General features: G+C 42.9%; 1 protein-coding gene across 1 annotated transcript; it reads left to right on the top strand.

The window, feature by feature from the left end:
• Nucleotides 1-1,235: 1,235 nt before the first annotated feature.
• Nucleotides 1,236-6,472, top strand: LOC148021138 (uncharacterized). The gene is made up of 6 exons (XM_087698981.1): nucleotides 1,236-3,045; nucleotides 3,274-3,394; nucleotides 3,644-3,819; nucleotides 4,735-4,829; nucleotides 5,059-5,208; nucleotides 5,647-6,472. Exons 1-6 carry the CDS (start codon nucleotides 2,214-2,216, stop codon nucleotides 5,791-5,793), a joined length of 1,521 nt encoding a protein of 506 aa, XP_087555107.1. The 5' UTR covers nucleotides 1,236-2,213; the 3' UTR covers nucleotides 5,794-6,472.
• Nucleotides 6,473-10,051: the final 3,579 nt, after the last annotated feature.

Below are 10,051 nucleotides of genomic sequence, written 5' to 3'. Positions count from 1 at the left end.
CACATTGAGGTTTGACATGTGTTAGGGCGAGAGGCACAATGCATTGAAGTTGTGGGACACTCATCCTTTGGTCTCTCCTTTGTTTGCTCCTAGTGCCCGAGTGAACTCCTCTATTGCTTCCCTCCTTCGTTCTCTCCCATAACCATAGTCGGCTCTCTCTCTCTCTGTCTCTCTCTCTCTCTGTGGAGCATCATGTAGCCATAGTATTCTCTAATATAATCAAATTGTTTAAAAGTAGCTATTGTAGAAACATGGAGGAAGAACATTCAATGCTTACCCATCAAGCTTGTTGATGATTTATGTTGGCCATGTGCCTTGCTCCTTTACCCCTACACACAACTATTCGCAAACATGATGTTTGACATTTTTATGTAGAGAAAGAGAGATTGTTTGTTTGTGTTCTTTTCTTACATATAGCTTTCCATCTATCAAAAAGTACAATGCCACAAATGAGATGCTAGATCTTCAATCCATAGCTCCATGGCATTGTTAGAGGTAAAGCACATGTTAAAAGACATACCAAAAAGCAAGTTTTCAACACCATACATGAGTGTTATTGAGATCAACACATTAGAAGTTATTCTTGAGATTTACTTGGCTAAGAGCATGAGGACAAAGAGACATACAGGTATGTCTGCCAATAAGACTAGATGCAACAAGCTAAAGCTACACGAGATAGCGGAGATTTAGAATATAATGCTAATTGTATAGCATGAATGTCCTCTTGAATCCCACTTTTTGCCAAGTTTCTTAATTTTGAAATGAAAGTATAGGGCAGAAATGAGAAATGAAAGTATTGTCCAATACGTATATTTTTATGAATTATATCTAATAGGTAGGTTCTAGACATTTTCGAAGACATGGAATATAGATTTAATAATTTCTTATTTAAAAGTGGGATTTCAATAATAATAAAATAAAAATAAATTACAAAACAAAAGCAACCTGAAACACTTTGCTATTTGTTAGGGGTTTCTTAAAAATAACCAATTTAAAAAAAAAAGCTAGTTTACCTAGGGTAAAGGGGCACTGATAGAACACTTAAGGAAAAAAAGATGTAATTTTAAAGGAGAATCCATATAAATCAGTACGTAGGGGATTTTCTCATAATATACATTATTTATTGTTACATTACTTAACCTAAGGTGTTTATTTTTTGACACCTATTTCACAATTTGCCCATTTACAGGGAGACTCAAAAAGTACTTTGATTAGCCGGGGAGGGTGTTTGTAGGAGAGGAGGGGCGTCCAGAAAGATGAATGTGCTTTGAGCTCAAGAGACGAGAATGTGAAGCTAGCTGTCGATATTTGCATGTGTTTTGTTTCTCGTAATTCAAATTTAGATTTAGATGCCCGTCGCATCCCTATGCGAGGCGCCTCCTCATTCCTCTTCTTCTGTCCCCCCCACCCCCCCTCTCTCTCTCAATCCATCAACCCAAATCACAATTACGATTATCCTCTCTCCATCCTGCCCGCCATCCACACCATCTCTGCGATCAACCCCATGCGAATGGCCTCTCTAATTATTGATCATACCAGTGCAAATCCTCTGTCTGTATCTTTTTTCTCAGGATTAATGCCATATTCTGATTGAACAAACGCGATTCTCTCATTTTCCTGCGTAATCTTTCCATCTCTCTCTCTCTCCCTTTGTGGCTCTCCCTTCTTCAGTTGCTGTCAAAGTACCAAAAAACATATTCGTCTTCTCCTTTTGAAAAACTGATACCTTCTTCCTTGTCATCTCCATCGTCTTCAAAAGCAATCTACATCAGTTTCCCATCCTCATTTGCCCCTCCAAAAGGGCACAATATGAGTGATGGTCTGTGAAGAATTAATGCCTCAGCATAGCTGATAGGCCACAAGAGCATCACACCCGGACATGGGTGAGATGAAAGCAGACGGAATCATTCAATTTTGATGCAACTGGACTTTGCAAGGATTAAGGAATAGTGGTTGGATGAATGCCCAATTGTCCTTTTGACATACAATGGGCTTTGCGAGGATGTAGTAGTGGTTGGATGAATGCTCAATTTGTACTATGGCAAACGATGGACTTTGCAAGGATAAAGGAATAATGTTAATTGGATGAATCCCCATTTTGTACTTTTTGACAAACAATGGACTTTGCAAGGATGAAGGAATAGTGTTAATTGGATGAATGCCCAATCTGCACTTCTTGTTCTTGATGAGGGAAGAGCTTTCTTCCAACAACAATGGCAGAGGCGGGACCAGCAGCAGCAGCAGGTGGGGGAGGAGGAGGAGGAGGAGGACCCAGTTCTTCACCCAAATCATATGAGAATCTCATCCTCAGCAACCTCAGCAGCCCACGCTTCGACATCTCAGATTTCCTCAAGACACCCACCGATGGTAGCCCCCGAGATGAGCCCATGTACCGCAGTACTTTCCCCCCCTACACCATGCCACACCCACCTCCCTTGTCCCTGCCCCCCTTTGTCAAGGAGGAGATCACGACCCAGGATGATGATGGCGGACCGCCTGCGATTGCCCCCGCCTGCAATGTCCCGGATGCCAGCTTTGGCAATGCCCTCTTGTTTGAGGACTGCAAGGGTGGTGACCTAGGCATAGATCATGTGCTGCAGACTGGAGATTTAATCCCCTTTGATGAGTATATTGATGGTGTGCTTGAAGGGAGAGATGCATTTTCCCTGTTTAATGATGTCCAATACAATACTGGGGCAAGCACTGCACCTTCTGCCCTTGGTTACGTGCCGTACATTCATACAGATAATGCCATGCTGCCGGCCCTTTCTGTGCCCCCCGCATCTAATGGCATCTATGCTCAGCATGAACCATACCTTGGGTCAGAACCAGGAGGACTTGCGGAAGTAGATGAGCGTGTTCTGGTTGGCTTGGACCATGGAGCCTTGTCTTCTGCTGCATCCAATCTGCTCATGTACCCAAATAACCAGATTGACTGGGGGATGTCTAACACAGGGGCAAGCACATACCCTCTGAATTTGGGGCAACAGAGCAACCTGCAGTGTGAAAATTGCCAACTTCTTCGCCGGATTATTCATTCAAATGGTGCTTCTCTTTTCTTAACTAACCCTCTTTTTAATGGTTTTGCCCTACAATGGTCAATATTCACAATGACACTGCTTGCAAGTTGAACTTGCCAGAAGATTTGTAAAGTAGCCTCTGTTTTGTCTCTATGTTGTTTCTTGACATAAAGCTAGTACAGTTTCATTGAGCTTTGAAGTGACACACTGTAGCTCAAAGCTGGAAATTCAAACATCTTCCAACATTAAGCAGGTGTTCAGGACACAAAGCTGGAAATTCATGGGCAACAAGGCCAAAGCTATCATGCTGTATTGCAAACTCGATTTTGCATCGATGACGGGTTTCCATCCTCATTGGAGCAGCAAATGGTTGAGTATGTCCACCTCTCTAAGAGCTTTATGTCTTCAACTTTATTGGTTGTATTGTGATAATGTCAATGTTATCTCGAGAGAAGTGCCATTCACTAGAGTGGGTAAGATCTGTATAATCTGTCTGGAACAGCAGGCTCTGTGTTGTGCATGATCCTGTCATTCAATGTGAATGGCCACAGAGCGTCATGCTGTTTATACTGTTTTAGCAGTTTCCAGTGGACAGAGCCTCATGCTGTGCATGTTTTTTGCAGTTTTCCAGTGGGCAACTGTGAATATGTCAAGCAATTCTTGATGCAATACAGCATGTTGCGCAGTAAGGAGGGCTTTATACTTCGGCACGATTCTCTTCAGGTTCCCATGGATTTATCATGTATTGCACCTGAGCGAGTGCTTAGCGCAGTTAGTACGCAGATGTCTAACCAAACAGGTAGGATTTGAGGTGAATCATGTCTGGATTTTGTTAGAAATAGCCTCTCCTCTCTTTTTGAGACTCTCCTTCCTACAAAGTAGATTTTCATGATGCAAATTCACATGTCATGACTCAAGGTCTTAAGGACAATTGAACGCTATCTTTTAGCATGTAACCTCTTGCGGAGATCATGAAGAGCATGTTAATAGATCTGCCAAAATAATGTATCATGTTAGATAAAGAATACTGGTTAGACTGGGCATCATTGCTCTGTGTTAATTCACACTTTACTGGACTTCAGGGTTTGTTTATAGTCATGGATCAAATTTCAATTCTTTAAGGGGTGATTGAATGATGGTAAAAGCAATATTCATCCCATTTTTCCCAGCATCACAAGTGATTGGAGTTGGGATATCAATGCTTATGGATGACACCTGCCAGCAAATACTAGCCATTGATTAGGCTTTTGGGAATCCATTTAATGGTATGAAATGCAGTCTTGATTATGATTTCGGGAATTCATTCAATTGGATGGAAAGCAGTCTTAATCAGACATTTGACCAGTGAGATTTGCCCATCACACTGCAACCTGCAGACTCAGGTTCAAGATTATTAATTAGGGAATTCATCCAATGGGATGGAATGCACTCTTAGTAAGACATTTGACCAGTGAGAGAGTCAGGTTCAAATCTTGCTTTTAATCCTAGTAGTAGATGACCGGTTGTATGAATTGAACTCAAGGTCCTCTGGTCACCACGAGTTCAACCTAGCAACTGAGCTACACCCATTCTCTCTCTCTCTCTCTCTCTCTCTCTCTCTCTCTCTCTCGCATGCATGCATGCACACAAAAGCAGTACAGGATTTCAGTGTACGCTACACATTTTCTCAGGTTCCAATTTTCCTTTGACACTTACTGCTGATGACCTGGACCAGGACAAAATAAGATGAATCAAGGCAACTGCAGCACTGATAATGCTGATCCTTCAGTGATGCCAGTGAAGCCTCCTAAAAGCAATGCTGCAGCACAGGTTTTTGCCTGGATTTCTTTGATCCATGACAACTAAGTTATTGCATACAGAAATTTTGGCACAAAATGTCAAATAAGTGCTGCCTGTCATTGTTTTGTGGACTTATAATGATGTGGTATGTCATTAATTGTGTTCACTTCTATGAGGCTATGAGATACATTATTCCTGATCAACTGTTCTACTGCACACTACCCTGGATTTTACCCTCTGAATGATGCATCTGATGTAGAGGGAAAGGACTGGGAAATTGAAGATGTCAGATTTGGCACAGTTCTTTCATCTACCTATTAATGCAGCAGCTAAGGAGCTGGGTATCTGCCCCACGGTCTTGAAGAAAATCTGTCGAAGGAATGGGATGCGTCGCTGGCCTCATCGCAAGGTCAGGATACTTATACATCAAAGCAATGAAAATTCTTGTTCGGAGCTAGATCACCTTACAACTCCTGCATTTCTGAGTGATACTACCTTCTATTACCTTATCACTCCTACTGATGTAAAGAATGAGTATACATCATGTAAGGATCTGTCCCATATGTATTGGGTACGTGCTGAGTTGGCAATCTACATGCTAAAGAGGTGCTTATAAACCAGAGCAATGAAAATCCTTGGTTGGAGCTAAAATTACCTCACAAGTCCTGCGTTTCTTAGTTATACTAACTTCTATTACCTTATCATTCCTACTGCTGAAAAGAATGGGTATACAAAATGCAAGGATTTCGTCCATGTGCATTGGCTATGTGCTGAATTGGTATATCTACATTCTAAAAGAGAGAGTCTGACTCCAGAGTTTTAACAGCTTTACCTGCATTGTCTGTAGATAAAGAGCATAGAAAGGATCATTGCTACTTTGGAGCAAACTATTGCAGAAGGAGCAGGTCAAGGGGATGAAAGTATTCGGATGGAAATTGCGATGCTTAGGAATGAGCGGGCGCAACTTTGTGCAGGCCTCCTGGGTGAGAAATGATGGAGCATTCTGAATGGGTATTGATGAGGACAAAAGCAGAGCATCTGAGTCAAGATTGTATCATACTATGTACATTAGTGTTCCACACAGTGAATATTGACACAGAAGTACATAGGAATGGCCTTGTAGAGAGTGAGGCTTATATCAATAGCACAAATTTTTTGGTTGGATGGCCTAGAGGGTGTCCCAATTCTTTTGCTTCCTCAATTCAAAGGAGGCATGTAAGTGAAGAAAGGGAACAATTCTTTGTCCAGAAGGGGTAATCCTCCTCCCAGCTGGATGTCAAGAGAGCCTTCAATAAAGAGAGACCGAGATGTCTCAAGTTTTCGGGTGTACTCATGAATGTCTCTCCTTTCAGATCATATCATCATGTGCCCTTTGAAAACATACATACAAAGGTTGTCGGATCCTTTCATCATCCAGTCCATTTCTGCTAACATGTTTAAGCTCATGCAGATATTCAAGTGTGTTAGAGCACCTTAGTAAGGAGAGAATTAACGACATAACATGTCTTGTTATACCAACATGCATGCACATGTATACTCAAATAAATTATGCCTTCGGGATCTTTAAGCCGCTTGACTGAACACATACTTTGTATCCCTTCTTGGTTCCTCTTAGATTAGGCACACTTGTGGAAGCATGTGTATTCAATTGACAACCTTATATTTTATACATGTTTTTTGCAAAGAATAAAAGGTTTTACTATACTTTGACTTTTCCAACATCCCACTCCATTCACTCACTACCAAGTTAGCATGACATTGTTACATTAGAGATATATATATATATATATATATATATATATATATATATATATATATATATATATATATATATATATATATATATATATATATATAGAGAGAGAGAGAGAGAGAGAGAGAGAGAGAGAGAGAGAGAGACCCATGTGCATCATCATCATCTTCATTCGTTGATCTTGTATGGTACATGAATTATGGATAAAGATGATTGGGATGCTTTGGATGAGCTTGCACTCTCTATTTTCATGTTGATACTCTCTGAATTAGTGTATTTTAATATAAAGGACATAGATGGCTATGCTTACGATATATGGAAAATGCTTAATAAGTGTTGTGTCTTGCTAATAGCAAAATATGGAAGACAAAAGTCAAAGGAAGTCGTGGTAAACTCAAAGGCCAAGTACCATGAAAATTTTATTTTGGGAGATATTGATTTTTGAGCTTCATTAGGTTATTTTAGGACACTTGCAATTTCATTTAGAAACATAATGTTAATCAAAGGATGTGAGGGTTGCAAGCTGATGCTATCGTTTGTCAAGAATTCTTCCCTATTCATCTTCAGCAGGGCATACGCATCCCTTTTACATTTTTTCTCCACTCTAGGTTGTTCCAGTCTCAGTGCTTTCTCCACGAAGGCCTGGGTTAGCGGTATTTGCACTTGTCGGGGATTGTCTCCCCTTCCCACCATTACCTTTCGGCACTCTTGGTCAAGGTTGTACGTTCTCAAGAACTCCACACACTGCATGTGGTCACATTCTTGTGCAAACTTCTCTAGGTACTTGTGGACATGGTACTGTTCCACTATTCTCCTTGTGGTGTGCTCCTTGGCTACCATCTTCTCAAGGTTGTGAATGTTGCGGAATTTTAGCTGACTATAGGCTCAATTTTCCAAAAGCTCCCACATTTTGGTTTCGTTGCCGGGACCACAGATTCAAGCTTGAGCACTTGCGCGCTCCATATCAAGCATCGAAGTAAGGGATTCTCCCCCGAAACGGAGCTTGTGGTAGGTAGAAAGGTTGGGTATTTTGATCTTCGAAACAAGTAAGTATTTTGGGTTAGTTAGTTAGTTTGATGATTGGAAAATAGGGAGAAATCATGTCAGTTTGTTGCTTTCGATTCTCATTGCATTTAGTGTGGGATAGCATTAGGAAATCGAACTAGGAAAGGGTAGGGTTTATTGTTGCAAACAGGGCAAAACAGGGTATAAAACATGAAAAAATGACAAAAGGCTAGCTTGGGATGCTTGTCGGTAAGTGAATGATTGAGAGTGTCAAAACCCTGCTCGGGAAGGGGTTTAAGGGTCAGGAGGCCAAGGGAGAGCTCATTTGCAACCATTATAGTGAGAGAGAGAGAGAGAGAGAGTGAGAGAGAGAGCCCCTGCGAAGATTCGATTTGATCGCGTCGTCAAAGAGCCTACCGCTCACCCCAGGTATGCCAATCACTTTCCTTGGTGCCTTGGCTAGGATCTGGAAGTTTATGCAGGGGATGATTGCCTGACTAGGGAGATTCAATCGAAATCATCATTGTGCAGAATTCGTTGCGCCGTCTTCAGCCCGTCCGAACGGCCCTTGTTAGGCCGAGTCCCAGACTCAGCCCTCGGACCCGCCCATTCGGATCTCGACCCGAAAACCCTACTCGGCCCTCAGACTCGGCCCGTCCGAATTACTCGACTCAGCCCTTTGACCAAACTAACACTCAGCCCCAAGTCCACTCGGCCTAGGACAATGTGCCTCAACTTAGTCTCAGAGATTTGACTTGACCCAACTGGAGCTCAGCGGCGCAACCCGTCGTAAGCCTTTCTCACGCTTAAAGCTTGATTCTAGCGCATCGAGTAGACAAAATTGTAAGACATGGTTGCTTAACAGTTTGAGTGGGCTGTTGCGATACCTAGAAACCCATAGATCTAGAGGTACCTCGTCGAGCCATAAAACCCTGATTGAGCCCAAAAGAAACAACAAGGCAACGTAGCCGAGAGGCCCTAAATTCCTCCTAGATGGCTAGAGAATCGATCTACCAAGCCTATCAAGCCTAAGGGTGCATGAGACACTTAGAGGCTATTTGTCGCACTCACCTTGAATTTTCGCACTTGAAGGGCACTTAAGAAAAACTGAAAGCCTGATTGAACACATGTACACCAGAAAGAACACCTGCACGGAGTGGAGATAACTTGAGAATTGCATTTTATAAGTCAAGGAACTCACTCAGATAAGCCACTCAAGGAATCCACAAATAGGAGAGAACCCACGGATGGAGACAAACCATCAACACGCAAAGTAGGACCAAGCAAGCAGCGCAAGCAAAGGGGATTTGACAAACCCACTCAATTTGATTGATAGCTTGGCGAAGCACGAGAACTCGACCATGGCGGAGGAAAGCGCCGACCTCAGGTCTAATGAGGAACTCGACTTGGGCGTCTTCCCAGAGGCTATTCAGCAATTGGTCAGCAGCTACGATGCGTACGCCCGATATGAGCACCGCGGTCGGACGGCAGATGCTATCATCGCAAACTTAGAAGAAGAGAGGAAGCTAGCCCATAAGGCATTGCAAGGCATAGCCGCGTACAATAGAGAACAGCAGGTCAGGAGCCAAAGGCAAAGCATAGAGTTGCGCGAGGTACATCGAGTGCTGAACTTAGCCGATAGAAATTGAACAGATCACGAGAGAGTCCTAGAAGGAGACTTAACGCTAAGCGAACTTCTTATAAAGCGCTTGTTAGACAACACCGCAACAGAGCAAAGTGCTGCAGCGTTAGCAACCTCACTGTTGGCAGGATTAGGAGCAACCCAAGGCTGTAAGAGCCAGTCTAAAATCCCGATAGTCGCAAAGCAGCTCGACAAGTACCAACCCCATGACGACCCATACAGCTTTGTAGAGCAGTTCGAGCAAGTCTGTGAAGCCAACGGCCTCAGCGACTTGACTTAGCGTTCGGATTCTGCTTAGGTGACAAGGGCAAGACTTGGTATACAAGTTTAGACGTTGTAGAGCGGGCAAACTTCAATAGCCTCAAGGATCTCTTCATTAAGAGATTTGCCGAGCCTGGGTACTCCGGTGCGATTGATGAATGTCAAGCAGAAAGAGAAGGAGGACATTCGTGATTACGTAACACATGTAAGGAGCCTCTTCAAGAGAATCCCTACAGGTGAACGATCGACTGAAAGAGCAGTTTCAACTGTGTTCATCAGCGGAATTCGAAACGAGGAACTGTATAAGGCTTGGTAGCCAACTCGAGCTTGTAGCGAGACGCGCTAGCTAGGGTTTTTGAGAAAGCTATCAGAGTTGGCGACCAACTGAAAGAGAGGAGCTCCAGGAACTCCAATTCAGAAGAAACTAGCTCGCGAGGTTTAGAAAGAGCACCAACCTCTGGTGAGTGACCCGCACCATCATCCTAAGATAAGGGGAAGGCCACCGAGACGAACCACGACTTGGCTGATGTCAAGATGGAGATAGTCAAGCTGCAAGACCTGTGGAGACGACCAACGCGGCCACACATCCAA

Source organism: Lygodium microphyllum, chromosome 18 (genome assembly GCF_053477565.2).
Source record: "Lygodium microphyllum isolate KBCC chromosome 18, Lygodium_microphyllum_v1.1.10, whole genome shotgun sequence".
Taxonomy (NCBI): Eukaryota; Viridiplantae; Streptophyta; class Polypodiopsida; order Schizaeales; family Lygodiaceae; genus Lygodium; species Lygodium microphyllum.
This window is presented reverse-complemented; position numbering and strand designations above follow the sequence as displayed.